The sequence below is a fragment of the Zonotrichia albicollis genome, chromosome 10, assembly GCF_047830755.1.
Source record: "Zonotrichia albicollis isolate bZonAlb1 chromosome 10, bZonAlb1.hap1, whole genome shotgun sequence".
NCBI classification, from domain to species: domain Eukaryota; kingdom Metazoa; phylum Chordata; class Aves; order Passeriformes; family Passerellidae; genus Zonotrichia; species Zonotrichia albicollis.
In genome coordinates, this window is record NC_133828.1 from 38324168 (window position 1) to 38344710 (window position 20543).

A 20543-nucleotide genomic window follows, 5' to 3' on the forward strand; every position below is an offset into this window, starting at 1 on the left:
GAAAAAAGTGGGAAAAAAAGAGGAGAAAAAAAGAGGGGAAAAAAAAAGAGGGGTAAAAAAAAGAGGGGAAAAAAAAAGAGGGGGGAAAAAAAGGAGAAAAAATATAAAGAACCCCCCACCAAAACCCCCCAAAACAAACAAAAAAACCCCTTAAAAATAATTATTTCCCAGGAAGTGGCTTAGTAGTCTCTAGAAGCCAATTGCTAATTTCAGTCAAAACCTGTTGCTCAAAATAACCAGTCCAAAAAATGCATTAAAATTGGAATTAAAAAATTTTCCAAGCCTTTTTATAAGTCTAGGGCATCAGAGTGGCTTTAATTTGTGTCCTGATGGAGGAACTTTCCCTGCCACCCTTGGTGCTTTCCCCCACAGGGATTGGAATAATGGGACAAAGCAAAGCTGCTCCTGCACTCAGAGCCCTGAGCCAGGACCAAGACAGGAGGCTCAGGAAATAACAACAGCCACAAGGAATGGGGAAACCTCCCCCAGAGATGGGAATGTTGGTCCAGAAACGTTGGAAAATTAAAGCTAATTAATACTCACATCAGAAACCCATTTGTGCCACTCCCAACCAGTGAAACATCCACAGACAAGCCAACTAGGCAGATAAAAATGACATTTTATTTTGTGAAGAACACTTGAAAAATAAAGATGAAAGCTCTTCCAGGCTGAATAACCATCAGAACCGACAGAGTCACCAAGACTCCGTTTTCAAAAGGTGTTTCCTCTCCCCAGCCCCGTTTTCCATGAACTCTCTCATTGTGGAATGGCCCACAAGAGTTTCAAGGAAGGAAAAAAAAACCAAAAAGCATTTTTGAGCCAACACTAGAAATAATCCAAGATTGGTTCAGTGCAGGTGCTGCTACATTACACTTGAACAAAGGCACAAAATTCCCACTTGGAATTTGCATTTCAATTTCTCCAAACTTGGTGTTCTCAGGGAGAGGCCAGAGTTATTCAAGAGGGGAGGGCTGAGCTCAGCCCAGCTCTCCAGCAGGAACCAGAGGAACTGAAGGGACAGCGAACAAATCCAACGGGCTGGAACCATGTGGGAACACAAACCTTTGGAATCAGCACCTCTGATCCCTGCTGGAAAGCCAGGCTCCCAAGAACACCTGACATGGAAAGAAGGCGACACAAATGAAGATGGGAAAACCTCCACTGCCCCTTCCACAGGCAGAAAATGTATTCATGAAACTCAGATTTCAGGATCCAAGTCAGTGAGGACATTAAACAGCTCCTTCTGCAGAGCATCAGCCCCAAAAAGCACAGGAGCACCTGCTGAATTCTAAAGATATGCACAGAAATAAATAATAATTGTGTGTTTCATGGTGCTTTTCACTTCTTTTGTTTTGCTGCTAGCAGAGTGTCAGTTTTTATCTTTTTGCTGTCTGAAATACCAGAGTAGTGTTAACCTATAAAAGGTACATGAAAAATCTAAATCTCACATTACCCAAAATTTGAGAAATCTTCTCAACTGGCAGCTCCTCTTACATACAGCAAATAGGTCCAATATTTACTGCAGCCCCCAAAAGCAAACTTGTGTTTTGTCCTGTCATTGCCACAGATTTAACTCAGGATAATCAGGCTCACTTTGGAGTTAATACTTCAGAGCCTTTGACCTGGAGCTCAGTGAGCTGCTCAAAGTCAGCTCAGGACACCAAGAGAAACTGGTTCTCCAATGTAACAGTATCAGAACAGCTGGAAAGATGGGAAATGAGGGAAACTCCTCTGAAGAGGAGCACTGAAAATAAATGCAAGCCTTTTTCCTGAGTACAGTAAAACCCACTGAAGCTCAAACATTGGATCTGTCCATTTTTTCCAACCGCTTTGCCTGTTAATGAAGTTGAGGGACAACAAAAATACCCTAGAAATTGCAAAATGAAGTTTATGGGCAACAAAACAGGCCCTAGAAACTTCAAAATCTAAGATTATGTCCCTGTTGTTCCACATCAAAAGATGTCTCCAGGTTTTACATCTTGACAGATCCTGGACTTGTTCTTTTTAAGCCAATTTCCTGCACTCTGCTCAGGGATTTCCACACTGCCTTCATTCTTAGGGCTGACTCCAGCTCTTACAGACTTAGGTTTAGAGATAAAGAGAGAAAAGCAAATTCTGGTATCAACAGCAGCTTCAGTGATCAGAGATGGGAAACAATTCTAAAAAGAGATGATTATGACTGCATTAGATCTCAGTAGTGATGGTGCAGCAGGGTCAGATCTGACCCAACAAAGCATTTTGGGTGGTTAAAAAAGAGTCACTGAGGGGTTATACAATATATTAATCCTTTTCCTCCTCTATAAAGTGCATTTACTCAGCCTGAGAGTAAGTACCACACTGAGAAAGGGACCCTTAAAGCACTTCCCCAAGAGAGAGCAGAAGAAAATCAGCGTTATCCTGAATCCTACAGCCAGTTTGTGCCTCAGGGATCCTTGAAGACCCTTTGGGAGAGCCCCTCTTGCTGCTGGAGCTGCAGGCCAGGTTAGCACAGGGTGGTGTGGGCAGAGCAGCTCCTGGTGCTATCTGAAAACGCCCACGTTGATGGAAAGAGCCACTTCCGGCTTGCGGGGCTTCGTGGGGAGCTTCTCCTCGGGGAACAGCGGATCCTGGGCACGCTCCTGGCGGCTGCAAAACACAAACAACCTGGGTAAAGCTCAGTGCTGGGCCTCAGCAGGGTGAGCCTGGCCTTACTCTGAGCTCCAGGGAGCTGTGAAAACAGCCAGAGCCAGGCCAGGCCAGCCAAGGGTTCATTTTCATCCTCACAGTGTGCTCCAGGAGGGAAAACCACGAGGCTCAGTGAGGAACACTGAGAGCCAGGAGTTTGAATTCTGCAAGTGCTCCCTGCAGGATTAGTGGAATTGGGTGCTCTGACAGCACCCAGCTACCACTGGCCTCCAAAATTATCCAATTAGGCTGAATCATGTCACCATGATATTTTCTGAAAAATCCCTTTGCCAGGATTTTTCTCCTGAGAAGCCTCAGAGGAAAAGAAAAACAATGGTTATCTGCTGCTGTGGAATGCAACAGGTGCATCTGGGATTGGTCCATGCTGGTTGTTTCTAATTAATGGCCAACCACAGTCAGCTGGCTCGCACTCTGAGAGTCATGAGCTTTTGTTATTCATTCCTTTATATTCTTAGCTAGCCTTCTAAGGAAATCCTTTCTTCTATTCTTTTAGTATAGTTATAATATATCATTTTCATATAACATCATATAATTTTCATATTGACATGAGGCATGACATGAGGCATGACATGAGGCATGACATGAGGCATGACATGAGGCATGACAGATATATGACAGATATATGACAGATATATGACAGATATATGACAGATATATGACAGATATATGACAGATATATGACAGATATATGACAGATATATGACAGATATATGACAGATATATGACAGATATATGACAGATATATGACAGATATATGACAGATATATGACAGATATATGAGAGATATATGAGAGATATATGAGAGATATATGAGAGATATATGAGAGATATATGAGAGATATATGAGAGATATATGAGAGATATATGAGAGATATATGAGAGATATATGAGAGATATATGAGAGATATATGAGAGATATATGAGAGATATATGAGAGATATATGAGAGATATATGAGAGATATATGAGAGATATATGAGAGATATATGAGAGATATATGAGAGATATATGAGAGATATATGAGAGATATATGAGAGATATATGAGAGATATATGAGAGATATATGAGAGATATATGAGAGATATATGAGAGATATATGAGAGATATATGAGAGATATATGAGAGATATATGAGAGATATATGAGAGATATATGAGAGATATATGAGAGATATATGAGAGATATATGAGAGATATATGAGAGATATATGAGAGATATATGAGAGATATATGAGAGATATATGAGAGATATATGAGATATATGAGATATATGAGAGGTGATATGAGAGGTGAGATATGATATGGGATGAGATACATGAAACATGGACTCAAGATTCTCATCTCTTCCCTTGTCCTGGGGCCCCTGCAAACACCACCACAGAATCATGGAATGGTTTGGATTTCAGGGGACCTTAAGGACCACCCAGTGCCACCCCCTGCCATGGGCAGGGACACCTTCCACTATCTCAATTGCTCCAAACCCCACCCAACCTGGCTGTGGGCACTTCCAAGGATGGGGCAGCCACAGCCCCTCTGAAAAGCAGCAAACACTTGGCATATTTCTAAAGAAAAATGAAACTAAATGCTCACTTACCTTTTCCTCTTTTCCAGAGCCAGCTGTCTTTGTTTCTCCTTCCCAATGTCATCCCTGACAGTGCTGAAGTCCTTGGTGTCATCAAGGAGAAGGTTCTGTTATAAAAAAGGATTGGAGAGATCAAAGTCAGAAGGTAAAACTATTTCCCAGCTGACACAATAAATTCCCAGATTGTTTCTTTTGACTAGTTTTGCACTGATTAATTTCAAGCTCATTAGAATTGCAATGGTTTGTGTTGGAAGGGATTTAAGGATGATCCAGTCCCATATCTCTGCCATGGGCAGGGACACCTTCCATTATCCCAGGGTGCTCCAAGCCCCATCCAACCTGGACAGGAACAGTTCCAGGGTTGGATTTCTTTCAATAGGCTAAAACAGCAGGACAGGATATCACATTTTTCTCCTGCTGCTCTAAAACCCAGCCAGAATGTTCTTTCTTTCTAACTAAGCCTGATTGCCAGCTGAGAGCTCAATGCTGGGTAATTCCTTTTCACACCATGAAATAGAACTGTCATAGTTCAGTAATCCATAATATGTAACAGTTTGTGTCTGTAATGTGATTTTGAAAGGGCACTTCCTTGGATTTATTCAGAATTAAAAAAAAAAAAAAAAAAAAGTCAAAAAAAGAGGGCAAGAAAAAAGATCCAGGAGAAAAAGGAAAAGGAGCAAGAAATTTCCTATCAGCAGAATGAAGTGTCCAAACCCACATCCCAGTACTCCCAGAAATGCAGCAGGATGAGAGAAAACCAGGAAGAAATGAAGACACAGCAAAGGGGACACTGCCTGAAGCTGATCCTCGTGCAACAACTAAATCCAGGGAAATTTACCTTCACCCCAATGATGTCTCCATCCTTCAGGTGGTAAGGTGCTGACTGCAAACTCGCCTGCTTTTTCCTCCTTTTTCTCTTGGAGATTTGCTGTGTCTGAACAAAATCAAAGCAGAAGAGTTTGGAATTCTCCTTCAATTCAATCCCTAAGGAACTGCAGCCCAAACCAACACTCCTTTCCAACAACTGTTGGATTCTGTCACTCCAGCTCTTACCCAGCTAGATATTGGCAGCCACTCAAATCTCTCAGGGAAGTATTTGGCTATTTCAATTTTATCTGCAGGGAGACAATAATGAGAAGCCACTCTCTGCCTCAGAGCCCAGGTTGTGCATTCCTTGGAGATATCCCACACCAAATCCCGGGAGCTGGAGTAGTCCCTCTCTCCTGGTATTCCCATCTGGACTCGCAGCAGCAGCTCGTGGGGGCTGGCAGCAGGATGAGAGAATGGAAATTCTTGTCAGCCATGCTTTCAGAATTCCCAGCTTTCCTCCCACTCCTGCCCTCCCTCACTTTGTTTGTGGAAAACAATAAACAACTTCCAAGGTTTTCCCACATCCTGAGAGCCCTGAAGTCAAAAGCTGCTCAGTGAAGGCTTCCCTCAAATGTAGAGCTGTAAGAAACAAGAGAAAGAACTTGAGCTCTTACCCCAAATTCTCTTCTTCTTGCAAGGGCTCTATGCAGATTTCCACTCTGGCACCCAGCCTGTAGTCACTGAAAACAGAGCAGAGATTTTCTACATGGCTCTGGAGCCGGGCTGGGAGAGCTGGGGGTGCTCACCTGGAGAGGAGAAGGCTCCAGGGACACCTCAGAGCCCCTTGCAGGGCCTGAAGGGGCTCCAGGAGAGCTGGAGAGGGGCTTGGGACAGGGATGGTTGGGATATTGGGAAAAATTCCTCCCTGTGAGGGCAGTGAGGCCCTGGCACAGGGTGCCCAGAGCAGCTGTGGCTGTCCCCAGATCCCTGCAAGTCTCCAAGGCCAGTTTGGACACTGGGGCTGGGAACAACCTGGGACTATGCAAAGTGTCCCTGCCCAGGGGACTGCTGATCTTTAAGATTCTTTCCAACCCAGACTGAGCTGATGAATCTCCCCCAGTCCATCCCACATCCAGCCTGTTGCACATTCCCCAGGGAACCCACCTGAGCCTCCTCTTGTTGTCCCGCAGGAGCTTCCCGGGGCCTTTGCTGTCCACTGTCCAAGCTCTGAGGAACGAGGGCAGGGGCACAACCTGCTCCTGGCAGCAGGGCAAGGTCAGAGCCTGAAAACCAGAAATACTTGCTCAATAATTTTTCTGGAAAAACAGAAAACCACTGGATTAGCTTCCAAAAAAGAGGGCAAGGTATTGAGATTTATTCCACACCAGCTGTTGCTTGTGGCCATGAGCAAAATACTCACTTTTCAACCCCAAAGGGAGTTGGGATTTCCCTCCCTCTCAACAATTCTCAACTCAACTTCCATTTCCAAAGTACCCAATTATTTTTTTTTAACCAGAATTTGAACAACTGGGAGGGAATGAGGCTGTTGCAGTGGTTGCCCCAGTCTCCAGCCAAGTGTTGAGCTCCTCTAAGCCCTTCCCAAGGACACAGCACTTCCCATGCTCAGCCAGTTCTCCTTGATCAAGCTGCAAACAGTTCTCCATAGCAGTAGCCTGGCAGAGGCCAAAACTGAAGTCACACCCAAAAAATAAGTGTTGGTATGGAGCAGAATCAGGTGAGAGACCCTTCCCCATGCAGTTCAACTAGATCAATCACTGCTTAAACCACACAGAGCCTTTTGTAGGTCTGGGTGCTACATTTTTGTGAGTTTGGGGTGGGTTTTGGGTTTATTTTTTTTCTTTTGGGGTGTTTTGCTTGGTTTGGTTTTTAGTGTATTAAAACCATACAAAGGTGTTTTGATTTCTGGCCAAACAAAATGAGCCAGACCTTCCTGGCTGGCAAACCTGTGCACCCCAAAGCAATTCTTCATTCATCAGATTCCACATACAGAAATTAAAAACCAAAAGGATGCAAGAAACTAATACAGGAACAATGTGGAAATGGCAAAGTGGCTTTTTAGGAGGTGCTTGCTACGTGTGTGTGCTTCCCATGGAGAGGTTTTACACTGAAATAAAGACAAAAGCTGCCAGGCAGAGCTTCAGCTGATGTGCAACGAGGCTCCTGCAGGCCAGGCCAGGTGACAGGGAGCATGGGGACAGCAGGGACACTAAGGAAGTGTCTGAGCTACGTGCTCCAGCTGCCTCTTGGTACTTACCAGTGGGCATGGCATAAACACCATGGCACAACAGACTGGAGACAGGGGAAAAGGAAATAGAAAAGAGCTGTTAATAGAGCTCGAGGCACCACAGCGCTGCTGCACAGTCCCACACAGGAGAACATCTAACCTGCAGCTTCAGATCTTCCAGAGAGGCCTCTCCTGCTATCTCTATCCTGCCAGCATAACACAGATCCAGGCCTGGGTGGGTGGCTTCTGGTGGAGCTTTGGAGGAGGAAGAAACAAATAATGGAAGAGTCAATGTGATTTGTATGGTCCTGAGAGATAACAGCCACTGCATGGTCACATTTCACTTAGAGAAGGAGTCCGGAATCCACTTGGAATATCCAGGAATCTCAGACTGGTGTGAGTTAGAAGGGACCTTAAAGGTGTCCTCATTCCAACCCCCTGCCATGGCCACATCCAGCACACAAAACACACCCCAATAATTTCCAAACAGTTCCCATACAGATCCTATACTGCAAATTTCAGAGCTAGGAGCAGTTATTGCCACTGATAAATAGTGCTAGTTATTGGGCAAACCTACTTCAAGCAAAACTAAATTGGTCTTAGTTCCCCTACTGGAATCAGCAGGGGAGAAAGTGAAACTCAGGAAAGGTTTGAGGCAGGAGAAAAATGCAAAAGAAACTTCTGCAAAGGGAGGGATCCTGCCCTGCAGCACAATTCAGCACCAGAGGAATATTACTTTTAATAAATAATGAAAAAATCAATTTGTTCCACATTTTCCAATTCTCTATTTCCACTTCATTTTCTCCTTCCTTCTCAACCCTCATTTGATTTTGCTGCCTTGGCTGGTATTGGATTTGACCCTTAAGAGCAAACACAGATAAAACACTGCATTTAAGATCTTTGATACTATTCAATCTTTACCCATCCTTCCTTTTACAGCTTCCCAAAAAGCAACACAGCCTGAAGGGAATTCATTGTGCCTCCAGGAGTCTGGCATTTGAAACCAATCACATCTGTGCTCATGAAGGAGTTGCTTTACACTGCTGCCACTGCCTAACATTCCAATCTATGTTAGAATTTTCTGAGACTCAATCTATTTAGGAATTTTTTGAGACTGACAAATAAAGAGCCCCTACTACAAAATTTAGTGGTGTTTTGAGCCAATCCATCTGAGGAACATCCCTACAAGAGGATTAGCCAGCATTTATGTCCAAAACTGCATCTGTCTCCTGAGTGGTCCTTTCACCATAACCTTGATGCAATTCATGCAGCCCTTCCCATGTTTCAGAAGACTTTTAAGGCCTTGGATTAAAATTTGGGTTTGATGATTCCTTTCAAAGCCTGGCCAAGCTCACCTGCTGCAGCAGACACCTGCAAAGCCTCCATCTTCCAGGTGATCCCATTCACCTGCTCTTGTGCATTCTCTCCATGTTTCTTATGGCTTGAAGGCTTCAGCCACCAGATGGGGATTTTCAGGAAACCCTGGAACAGAAAATACCAGGTGGCTCCTCAAGTTTGGTGTGCAGACAAGGTGAAATTTCACCTTTAGCACAGGAAGAGAGAAAAGATTTGTTTAAAACTTAAGCTTTTGGAAGGGGCTGCCCAGGGTGGAGTCAGCACTCCTGAAGTGTCCAAAGAATGTGTGGATGTGGCAGCTGGGGGTGTGATTCAGTGGGGAAAAAGGTGGTGGTGCAAAAATAATAATGCCACAATTTTGAGTGACAATCTGTCCAGGGCCAGCTTGGACAGGGCTTGGAGCAGCCTGGGATTGTGGGAAGTGTCCCTGCCATGGCAGGGTGGCACTGGATGGGCTTTAAGGTCCCTCCCAACCCAAACCACTGTGGGATTCCAAGTCTCCAGACACTGCCCACTCTCCTTTTACCTTTTCTGGAAGCTTTCCTTCAGTTATAACCAAAGTGTCTCCTCTGCAAACGTTGAGCTCCTTCAGGGTGGCATTCTGCAGGAAGAGAAAGCACAGGGTCCCTGTCAGCCCACAGCTGCCTTTCCCCCCAGGGAGCACAGAACCAGGGGTTAACACAGGCTCCTCTTACCTCCTCACTTAGTGCTTCCCCTGCCTCGTAGCACCAGTCAATCCTTCTCAAATGCCAGTTGTCACCTACCAAAACCAAAAAAGATACACACAGAAAACTAACCAGTCAATAAAACCAGTGTGGAAAAATGTTCTAAAACTCTTAACAAGTGTCAAGGGTCCTTTTTCTTTTGTTCTTTATTTTTATTTGCTTTTTAAACACAAATAAATTATCACTTTCATATTCCCCAGATCTTTTGCTGTATGAAAATAATCTTTTATTTGCATAGATCTCCCTTCCTCACCTATCTAATTATTTTCCCTGGTTTCAGAGGAAAGAAAGAATTCCCATGTGTCAAATTATCATTTCAATCTACAGCAAGCTCTTTAAAATAAAAACAGTATTTTTATTAAAAATAGAAAAACTTTAAAACATATATATAAAATATATAAAAATATATATTATATAAATATATATATAATATATAAAACATATATAAAATATTGAATATATACATATATACACATATATATACATATATACATATATACATATATACATATATACATATATACATATATACATATATACATATATACATATACATATTCCCCTCCTCCCATTACAAGGACACAGATCATTGAAAAAACTTACACAATTTATGGCAGGAAAAGCTGTCTTTTAAACATTTAAAATTCCTTTAAAAAGTATGTAAATAACAACACAACTAACCTGATAATCCTGATTTCTCCAGCATTAAACGGAGACACTGAAAGAAGAAACACAGGATGAGAGTTGTGTCAATGCTGAGGCTGGAAACTAGATTTTTCAGTAAACCTATGTTAGAATTTTCTGACTTAGAGAGTGACTGATTGCTGGTCAATTCTTAAAACAATATAATTAGATAGACAAGATGTATTTGGGCTACATATTAAACCCTTCATGGATGAGATAGTTTTCAGGCAAAAAAAATTTCACCACATCAGCTGAGCCAGCTTTCCCAAGCTGGTAAAAAATTAAACTTGTGCTGTCAGTTTGTGCCTTTACTTGAACAAATTCTGCCCCAGAGTTTTCAGATGCGCTTTTAAAAAAATTAAATAAATAATTAAAGCTGCAAATTCAACACTGGACTGGTAGCACCAGAGTTTCCTTCACTGTTGTCATGGTTTGGGCCTGGCACAGAGCCAGTGCCCCCCATGAAAATGCCTCACCCTGGTGTCTGCTGTGAGATGTGACCAGGAATAAGCAAAACAGGCTCCAACTTAAACATAAAGAACACTTTATTACCTAAACTACAGGAAAATAGGGAAAGACTATAAGGAAAAGAAAAAAAAATTGAAAACCTTACAAAAACTACTTTCCCCCCTCCCCACTACCTGACTTTCCCAATCCGATACATTCTCCCAAATCACCAACTGCCCAGCCTGGCACCACCCTTTAGAATACTCAAACTTCAGTCCATGAAGAGGAGTCCTTCTTGTTCCATAGGCTTCCCCTGGAAACACACTGAAACCTCGTGTGCTTCTCTGTCACTTCGGCACCGCCCGGAAAAGTCCCTTTGCCACTTGTGACATCTTCCTTCTATGCTCAGTGCTCTCACCACCGTGCATGGACCAGAGCTGCTTTTAGGGTTGTCTTTCAAGGATGCCTTGTCTCACTCCAAAAAGGCACAGTCTCTGCTTTGGGACATCTGTCCCCCCCATATTTTTCCAACCCCCTGGGGCCGGGGGGTCCTCACGAAGAACCCTCCTGGTTTTGAGCCACTGCCTCCCCCTAAATGCAGTCTCTGTGTCACAGGAACAAACTGAGTCCATGGCCACAAGAAAAGTCCAGCCAAAAGGCCACTCCAAATCATCTCTTCCCATTCAATCATCTCCACGTTCCTCGGGCCAGGTCCTTGTCTCATCTCATCTCCTATCTCCCTTCTTATTCAGCTTTGAGGAGGATCAGCATTTTTGCAAGGCCCCAATCATGAAGGAAAGGGTTAAAAGTTTTCAGTCTCTGTCTATCTCAGAATGCTGGTACTCCCACAGGTGCTGCTGCTCCGCCGGCCAGGCTGCACTCTTCCCTCCCCTTTCTCCTCCTGGGCCGGCTGCTATCACATTCAGACACCGACTCTCCCTCTCTCTCCCTCCTGGGGAGGGAATGGCTGCCCAATGTCTCTTGGGGTTCTTCCACCCTTCCATCCTCGAAGCCCCCTCACCTCCCATCTCTGTCCAGGCCCCGGGCCTACCGCATGGCTGCCCCTCCCCCCGCCCAGCAGCAGCGGCTGGACAGGGGAGGGTGATCTGACCTCTTCACAGCGACGTCCCAAGAGAGAGTGCCAAGGGCAGTGCCCTGCTTTTTAACCCCTGTGTATTCTCGGAGGTGTGTCCAAACCCCACTGGCTACACCAGGTGCCAGTCTCAAACCCAAAACCTTCATTGGTTTGACCACAGCTTCCCAGAATTCCCACTTCTTCCTGGTCAAACCACCACAACTGTGTGCATGGCTCTTCCCAACCCCTCTGCCTCCAGGCCTGTGCAAGGAATGCTGTCCAGGAGCTTGGGAGCAGCCAGCCTTACCTCTCTGACAGAGGCAGTCTCCTCCACAACAATCTCCATCTCAGGGCTGCAGCTTTGGTCACTCCCAACCATGAAGTACAGGAAGAGCTGAAAATCCAAAAGCAAACCATCAGAATAAATAAGGAAGCGTAAGAATAATTCCAGTGGCAAGAATGTAATCAAAAATGACATTTACGCTAAAAGGGAACAAAAAGCAAAGATAGTTGAGTTATGGCCATCATCAGATCCTCATTGGCCACCCCTGGTCTCTAGAAATGCACAACCACTCCTTCCCCTGCACATCAAGGCCAGGTTGGACAGGATTTGGAACATCCTGGGACAGTGCAAGGTGTCCCTGCCCATGGCAGGGCATGGAATTGGCTGAGTTTCAAGGTCCCTTCCAACCCAAACCATTCTGGGATGCTGGGATATTTACAACTTGCATGTTCCAAGAGCAATATCCCTCCTTTTTGGCCTTTATTCTCTTTAGGAGAGTCCCTGCACCAGGCTCCTCCCATCCCACACTGCTGTACCTGAGTGGAAGTTGGAGCTTTCCCACGGCACAGCCCCAGCAAGCTTCCCATCTTCAGCTCTGCTTCCTTGACTGTGTAATCCTCAGGCACTTCAGGGAAGACAAATAAAAACATCAATTTTATCATCTCAGAGCAAGCTAAAACCCTTCAGTGCTCTCTGGAGAGCAGATCTGGGAGAGCCCTATGAGGAGAACAAAGGCATGGAGATCTCCCAGAGTTCCTCAGGAGCACAGGTGGATTAGGGATGTAAGCAATAAAACCAAGATGAACATTTCAGTTTAACCCCTATCTTTGTATTGGTACTGTTAATTAATGTTAAAACTGGGCAAAAAAAAAAAAAAAAAAAAACAAACCCACAACTGGTTCAGTTAAGCCTGGGAATCAGTGGAGTTATGTATAGGTAACTTCTCCCAGGGAAGGACAAACAGAGACCTCCCCAGTGAATTTCTTACAGAACAGTGATTCAATAAATCAATTTACCTGGAGACAGGAGTTTCCCATTGCCACTAACAGGTCTAAGACAGCTCTCGTTTGCTGCAGCAAAAAGGGCAGGAAAGAGAGAAGTATTAAGTAATTCAAATGGGAATAAAATAGGAATTTGGCTCAGAATTTCAGACAAGTAACACCTTTAAGATTAATTACAACAGCTTTATCTTAGAGGTCTCCCTCAGTGACATCAAAAATAACTGGAGAGAGACTCCTCAAGACTCCAGCAACAGTCTCAGCTTTTATTCTTTCACTGAAAGAAAAATTCCACCACTAAACCCAATCAAAAGCCAGTAAATTATAGCATTATCAGATTGATAAAGCAGCTGAACACTTACCCAGCTCCTCCTCCAGCTGAAGCTCCCTGATGGCTTTCATTTTGATATCTGCCATCACCTAACAGACAGGGACATGAAATGGGATATGAACACCTCCAGCCTGGAATGCCACCAACACCCCTGCTTGCTCAAGTGCCAGTGCACAAAGATAATCCTTCCCTTCTCTTTCTGCTCTGGTTCTGACACCATCTCAAACATCCATTTACAGAGTGGCCCAAAGAGAAAAGTGTTTGACACTAAAACACTGCACTGGTTTTAAGCTACCTGCAAATACCCCAGGCATTGTAACTCTTGAGCTCAAACACTAATTTCAGCAGGGAAAGGCTTCATCCCTGAGGCAACATGGAATGAGCTGGGCCAAGTGCAGGGGCCAAGCTGTTCAGGAAAGCAGAGTCCTTACTGTTTCAATAGTGGCAGTGATTTTAACGTGTTTCTGCTCCTCTTCCCCCCCACAGAAGTTTTTCACTTGGAGCCAGCTGATGTCATAGGTGAAGGCAGTCAAATTCCCACTTGCCACGCTGACAAAGCTGTGGGAATCAGCAGTGCAAAGACAGTCAGAGACAGGAAAACTAAACATTAGCAGGGCTGCATCACTCACCAGCACAGCTCTCAATAAACCAATGGTGCCAAAGCTGTTCAAAGTGATGGCATCTCACACAGCAGAGGCCTCAGAGGGCACAAATTCATGGGAGTGTCATGAGAGCACAAATTTCCCTCTGGCAACTTTGGATTCACTGAGCATGAGTTGTTCCCCCTTTACAAGGGTAAATCAAAGGTTGTGACTGGTGCTGCATTTTGAGGGCAAGAAAACCTAACAACTGACGAATAACCGGTCTCCAAAACTTAAGATGAAATTATATTTATAAGGCCAAAGTGATAATTAGTTGCGAGAATATATGCTGTTAGGATAACTTGAACTAAAATTGGAATTTGGTTTTGCCAAAATTGCTTTTTTGTTTCATTACCATCATAATCAAAAACGTTACCTCTGGTCATGGCTGTCTAAGATGAGCACAGAGCACCCGTCCCTGAGCCCGACACTTCGGACTGTTTCCTTCATGTCCTCCTCATGGAAAACCTCCCAGTTCTTGGCTTCTGGGTCTGCTCCTGAGGTGTTTTTGAGGATGATGCCCCCGGCTGGAGCCAGGGCAGAGTGCAGCTGCCCCAGGCTGGTGCTGCAGGAGCAGACGTGCTGGGCCTCGCTGAAGTGCTGCCCCTTGCCGCCCTCGTTGTGCTCAGCCAAGCGAAGCACGTTCAGCACCACGGGCTCGTGCTCGGGGCCCGTCAGCACCTTCGTGCCTCCAACCTGAGGGAAAGCAGCAAGGAAATGACAGCTGTGTATTTCTCCAGAAAATACAGAAGAGACTGTGTGGGATCTCAGGATCTGAGACCTGAGGTGCCGAGCCACCGAGACCACCCTTGGGGGGCCCGGGAGTCCTGGAATGTTCCAGAAGTGTCTGGTGGCTGGACTTTGACCCTACACAGGAGACGACAAGGATGAGGGCTCCACCGGGGTGAATGGTGAAGGGATTAGTTAATTAGAGGGTGAGACACAGGGTTTAGGATTTCTGTACAGGGGGGTTTAGAGAAGTAAGATGGAGGAATTGGGGCGTGTCCTGTCCTTCTTCCTCTTCTTCTCCTCCATCTTCTTTAGTGATGGTGGCACTTTTAGATTGGTTATTACTGAAAGTGCACCGAGTAATAAGAATAAATGGTATTGGAGAAAAATGATAAATATTGTACACGTAACAATGGGTATAAAGATAGGTGGCTGTACAGAAGGCAGCACAGTGTGCTCATGGCTGGCTGCTGAGCAGACCTCTGTCGGGCTGAAAGAAAATCTTTTAGATAAACAATTAATAAACATAAAAACCGAGAAAAGAACTGAAGCCTCTTCTCATCCTTCGATACACGGGCTGTCCCAAGGCCACTCCGGGCCTTTCCAGGCCCCTCAAACAACAGCCACAGAAAACCCAACAAGACTGGGCAGGGAGAAAATTGAGACCAAAGTGGAGACACTCCCCATTCAAACCAACCTCCTCGGAGCAAATTTGTACTGAACAAACAACTAGAGTAACCCATGGATGTTGGGAGAGAAAGAAAAATGTTATCCAGAGAAGCTGTGGCTGCCCCTGGATCCCTGCAAGTGCCCCTGGATCCCTGGCCAAGGCTTGAAGCAGCCTGGGATAGTGGAAAGTGTCCCTGTCCATGGCAGGGGGTGGAATGAGATCCTTAAGTGGCTTCCCAAACCATTCCATGGTAAGCAACTGGGAAACCAGTGGACACTTGGCAAAATCTAGGACACAGGAATTTAGCCCCTCAGGACATTAAAGAATTACTCAAATGTGACTGAACATTGTGATTTTACATTTTAAAAGCTTAATCTTTCTGATATTCAACCTAAGCTCCTCGCTGAAGAAAATTTAATGACACAAAAGCTGCAATAGAATAAAACTACACCAAAAATAAAACCAAGACAAAACCAACTCTGTTACTACATGTTTGGGTGGTTTTGTTTAGTTTGGGGTCTTTTTTTTCTTTTTTTGAGAAAGTCAGTATCAACTGGATATTCTTACAATAAAAGTAATTAAAAGTAGCATTTTATTCCACTATAGAGACAGAATAAAATGCTGATCGACAGAATAAAATGCTGAGCTTCACAACCACTTCCAGGTTAAGCAGAAACCTTAATATTAAAAGGAAGATGGAAAACTATAAAAGCAGCACAGGATTTCCAGGAGACTTTGCACAGTCTTATCTCTTCAGAGCTGACAAGGAAGGAAGTGCTTGGTTCCTTTACCTCTTTCCCATTCCAGACAAAGATGTCTGCTCCATCAGCCAGCCCAATGCTATCCAGGGTCAGCTCATCTCCTAAAAAATAGGAGAAAATCATCAAGTTCTTGCTCCCCACAAAACAGACAAACAGGGTCAGCAAGTTTTTAAAAATCACTACACTTAAACTGTACAAGCATGGGGAGGAATATTTAGAGCAGCTCTGAGTGTCTCTGTATTTTGATGTCAACACTGTAGAGAGTTGGGTTATGTTCTGGTTCCACAGTGATTTTCTGAAGCTGACCACAGAGAACATAACATTTGAAAGTTACTGAGTAAGTTGTAAAAACTGACACTTAGAATTGCCTAACAAAGCAAAGCTGGAGACAAGAATGACAGTTTGAAAAACGGATGTACCATTAATAAATTAATGAACTCTTCATGTGAGCACTTCCCTTTACAAAATTCCTACTTCAGCTGGAGTCTAACCTACATTTTCCTTTGATGTCACCCTGGCTCCTCTCTTCTATCCTCTCCTCCACCTATTAGGCCAATCCTATGAAAGCAAACATTCACAAGCAAATCAAGGGCAAGACACAGACTGATACATTCTTGTCAGCAAACGTGCTTAAGATCTGCATTTCACAACCAAGATTTCACAGCAAAGTCTTAAAATCATTCATTCCACTAACAAGAGTGAAACAAGTAAATTAAATAATTAAACATGAGTTTGAGCTGGAAAGAGTGTTCAGTAATACACATCTCCAGGATGGTTTACAGATGAAATCTTTGATGGCTGCAGGAATTAAAATTCAGCAATAGCATGGAGGCCTGGCATGCAGTGCTCTTACCATCAAGCACCTGGTACAGGTGTAATCCTGCTGGTAAAGGCTTGGCCATGCTGAGAACCATGTCCCCTTCCCAAGACTCCAACATCTAATTGGGAAAAATAACCAGAAAAATTATGTCAAATAACAGCGAGCAGCACCTCGCTGCACTCACAATAATTACAATCTGCTGGAAGCTGCCACAGCCTGGCTCCCAAGCTCACTGGGTGACACTTAATTGGTGACTCCTTGAAAAGACAAAGCCAACTCTGTCACAAAATGAAATATTAAGAATAAGCCTGGAGTCCTGCAATGTCAATCCATGGCCATGCACATGCTGCCCAAATATAATAAATTAGCTCATGTGAACTTTGAAGTCTCCACAGTTAAAATTCCAGCAATTTCATGGCTTCAAGAACAGCCCCCACACCACTCTTTCCTCCTATATTAAGTTTTTAGCCTCCTAAGCTCCATTTACTGTTGAAAATTTCTCCCTGACACATAGACTGCAGCATAAATCTATTTGCAAAGGTTGCAGTGGCTCAAGTAAAAAGGAAGCTGAGTTTGCTGGAGCAGGTACCTGGGACACTGCCTGCCGGAGGTCTCCCAGGGTCTTCCTTCTGTCAATGGTCAAATCCACCACGCTCTCTTTCCAAGAAAGTGAAGGATGCAAAGCCCCATTGTGGAATTTATAGCAGGAGCTCAGGTGGAGATGCAAATCAATGCCATTGTTTGCTGAGTCACATTCAGCTCTTTGGGAGGACAACACAACAAAGTGGTGAATTTAACACCAAACTGATGTTTCTGTGCAGCTCTTCTGGAGCTGATCCCCCCAGGGCTAAAATCCCTGTCACATCCCCTCCTCCTTTATACCTGTCCCTAGCTGCAGCAGCAAAACTTTAAAAAAATAAAGGAGTGGAATTCCCTCAGAAACAGAATCCCAGGATGGTTTGGGTGGGCAGGGACAGCTGCCCCTACCCCAGGCTGCTCCAAGCCCCATCCAAGGGGCCTTGGACACTTCCAGGGATGGGGCAGCCACAGTCCTGGGTGAAATATCCCATAAACTGTAACTCTTGTGTCTGTATTCTGATATCTTCACTGTGATTCAGGTGTATCAGCACTGTGTCCCTCAACACAAGGGAAAGCTTTGTCCAACCTGAATGCCACAAGCTCTTGACTTTTCTGGCAGAGAATATCATTTATCTGTAAATTCCCCACAAACGAAGTCCTTCCCCCTTCTCCCAGTAAGGAATTCCCTCTATAAACACAGTTAAGATACCACATTCTACTCTTTTTCCAGAACTGCAGTGATTTTCACCAGAAAATGGTACCATTTGAACCTCTATCTTTCCCTTGAAATCCTGCAGGCTGCCTGCTAACAGGGAAGGCAGGGAACCAGCAGAATATGGATATAAAAATTATGTTCTTCAATTAACCTCTGACATTGAACCATTTCAGTTCTGACTCTGCTCAAGGAATTTCTTTCCTTTTGAATCCCTTGAGAGTCCAGCAGATAAGAGCTGTTTGAGTTCAGTGACACCAATATACCTCTTCTTTTGCAGCTCTGTATTAGCAGCATTCATTTCATTCAGCAGGTGCTCAGGAATTTGGTACCGTGGATTTCCACGTGCTGCAACAAAGAACATAAGCTTAAAATGTGCTTTGGAAAACAAGAAAACTTATCAAGAGGAGACATTAAAAATTAAGCTTAAAATTTGCTCTGGAAAACAAGAAAACTTATCAAGAGGAGACATTAAAAATTAAGCTTAAAATTTGCTTTGGAAAACAAGAAAACTTATCAAGAGGAGACATTACAGTACAATCATCACTGAAAACTCAACTGCAGGATGATATAAAGAACAAACAAATGCTTTTACTCCTTCCAATCAACCTTGCTTTAAGGGAAATTAACACATAAATGACATCAGCAACAACCTGTATTTGTTTCAGCTGATGCTCTGTCATTATTTGTGGAGCAGAGTAAATAAAAAAATTAGTCAGCTACAGCCAATCAACACATCACCACCTCCTTGTACCTTCATTTAAATCATTTTTTCAAATGATCACTATAAGGAAAACTGGGGAAAATAAAGCTTGGAAAGGACAAAAAACCACTCCAGAAAAAATGTCAAAGCAGGAAATGCCCCAAAATCCCCTGGTGAGCTTTGTGTACCTTCAGGGGGCCTCTTCAGCTGAGCTTTTCTGTAGAACAGCATGTAGGCACTCTCTTTACCCTGGAACTGCTGCTCAATGTCCTTCTCCTTGATGGGCTGGACTTTGGAATCGTTCAGATCAAACCAGTGGCACCCAGCAGAAGCAGCCCTTGGCCTCGGGGGGCTTTTCTCACAGTTCCACTGCACATCATTCTTCTGGCAGGGGCTCTGGAGGTTTTGTCCATGAGAATCCAGCTTCAACAGGAGCCTGTGTGTCTCCTTCAGGCTGACCTTATTTCCATCAGGACTCAGCTGGAATATCTGAGGGTGATTCTGCAAATACTGAAAGGGAAGCAAGGACAGGATGAAGAAAAGGCGAAGTTTTAAATGTAGCAGTAGTAGTTTTAAAAGTTTTAAATGCAGCAGCCTGCATTCAGCTGCTCCACCTCATTGTGAAACATAAACCCCATTAATTCAACCCTCATTATAGGGTGCTCCCTCAAGTATTTTCAGAGTTTACCTCTGTAAAAGACTCACATCTACACTTCACACCCACATTTAAATATTTATGGTGGAAACTGCAGATATCTCCCTTCAAAAAAACAAGCAACTAGCAGTTTTCCATCCATCTACAGCACAAGTGCTGAAGTACTTTCCCTAAGACATCATAAAATACAGCAACCAATTGGAAAATTGCACTAGAATAAAAAAAATACACAAAGTCTCAGGCAGACAATTCATTGGGAATCTTTTGTTCCCCAGCCTGCTAATTCACATTACAAACCTCTCCTTGCACATGCTAATCCAAGGGTCCATATTCTCAATTATCATCCTCCTGACTATTCAATGAGAATATAAATGATTATAACAGCTATCTAAAACCAAAACTAGCAAACTTGTGATTACCTTTCGTAATGCTCCATATTGTTTTCTGTATTTCTTATTCCAGGACACCCCTTTCTTCTCCAGTAATTTCTGCCCTAATTGATCCACTGGAATTTGTTTCGCTTCTTCCTGCAGAGAAATGAAAAACCAAGGTAACAAAGGCTACAAAAGTCAAGGGGTCAGCACAAAGAAGCCAGTCTGGAAGTGTTTTAATCATTCCTGGTTTTTAATAAGCTACTGTAGCATCAGATGGAGCTGTGTCAGGGGGATTTAGGTTGGGTATCAGGGAAAGGTGCTTCCCCCAGGGAATGGGCACATTCCCAAGGCTGCCAGAGCTGCAGGAGCTCTCAGGGATGAACAAGCTGGGATTGGTGGGGTGTCTGTGCAGGGCCAGGAGCTGCATCAATGCTCCTTGTGGGTCCCTTCCAGCTCTGGATATTCTGATTCCTTTTGCAACAGCTTTGGTGAGCAGCCTTAGAAATACTCCAAAAGGACCTTTGTCTGTACCAAGAGCCACTGTTAATACTAAAGCCAAGTTTTAAATGCTTCATGCCAAGCTCAGAAGAGCTCTGGACACCTAAGCCTGCCCACTCTCACAAACACCAACTCCCTGCAGGTTCCCTAGCTCTAAAACCAAAGCAATGAATTCCTTACATA

At 44.0% G+C, this 20543-nt stretch overlaps 1 protein-coding gene across 2 annotated transcripts in view; it reads right to left on the reverse strand.

Moving 5' to 3' along the window:
- Positions 1-599: 599 nt before the first annotated feature.
- Positions 600-20543, reverse strand: part of USP40 (ubiquitin specific peptidase 40) — a 30274-nt gene continuing 10330 nt past the window's right edge. For both annotated transcript variants that reach the window (XM_074548860.1, XM_074548861.1), the window contains exons 10-32: positions 19908-20015; positions 19022-19343; positions 18397-18478; positions 17429-17600; positions 16873-16957; positions 16050-16120; positions 14236-14555; positions 13650-13776; positions 13250-13307; positions 12906-12959; positions 12426-12514; positions 11914-12000; positions 10082-10118; positions 9371-9435; positions 9202-9276; positions 8675-8801; positions 7480-7574; positions 6239-6357; positions 5749-5814; positions 5318-5528; positions 5103-5198; positions 4277-4371; positions 600-2625 (exon numbers count right to left, since the gene is read on the reverse strand). In XM_074548860.1, coding sequence (XP_074404961.1) covers positions 2520-2625; positions 4277-4371; positions 5103-5198; positions 5318-5528; positions 5749-5814; positions 6239-6357; positions 7480-7574; positions 8675-8801; positions 9202-9276; positions 9371-9435; positions 10082-10118; positions 11914-12000; positions 12426-12514; positions 12906-12959; positions 13250-13307; positions 13650-13776; positions 14236-14555; positions 16050-16120; positions 16873-16957; positions 17429-17600; positions 18397-18478; positions 19022-19343; positions 19908-20015 — 2667 coding nt within the window. In that variant the 3' untranslated portion in view covers positions 600-2519. The remainder of the gene's footprint in view (positions 2626-4276; positions 4372-5102; positions 5199-5317; positions 5529-5748; positions 5815-6238; positions 6358-7479; positions 7575-8674; positions 8802-9201; positions 9277-9370; positions 9436-10081; positions 10119-11913; positions 12001-12425; positions 12515-12905; positions 12960-13249; positions 13308-13649; positions 13777-14235; positions 14556-16049; positions 16121-16872; positions 16958-17428; positions 17601-18396; positions 18479-19021; positions 19344-19907; positions 20016-20543) is intronic.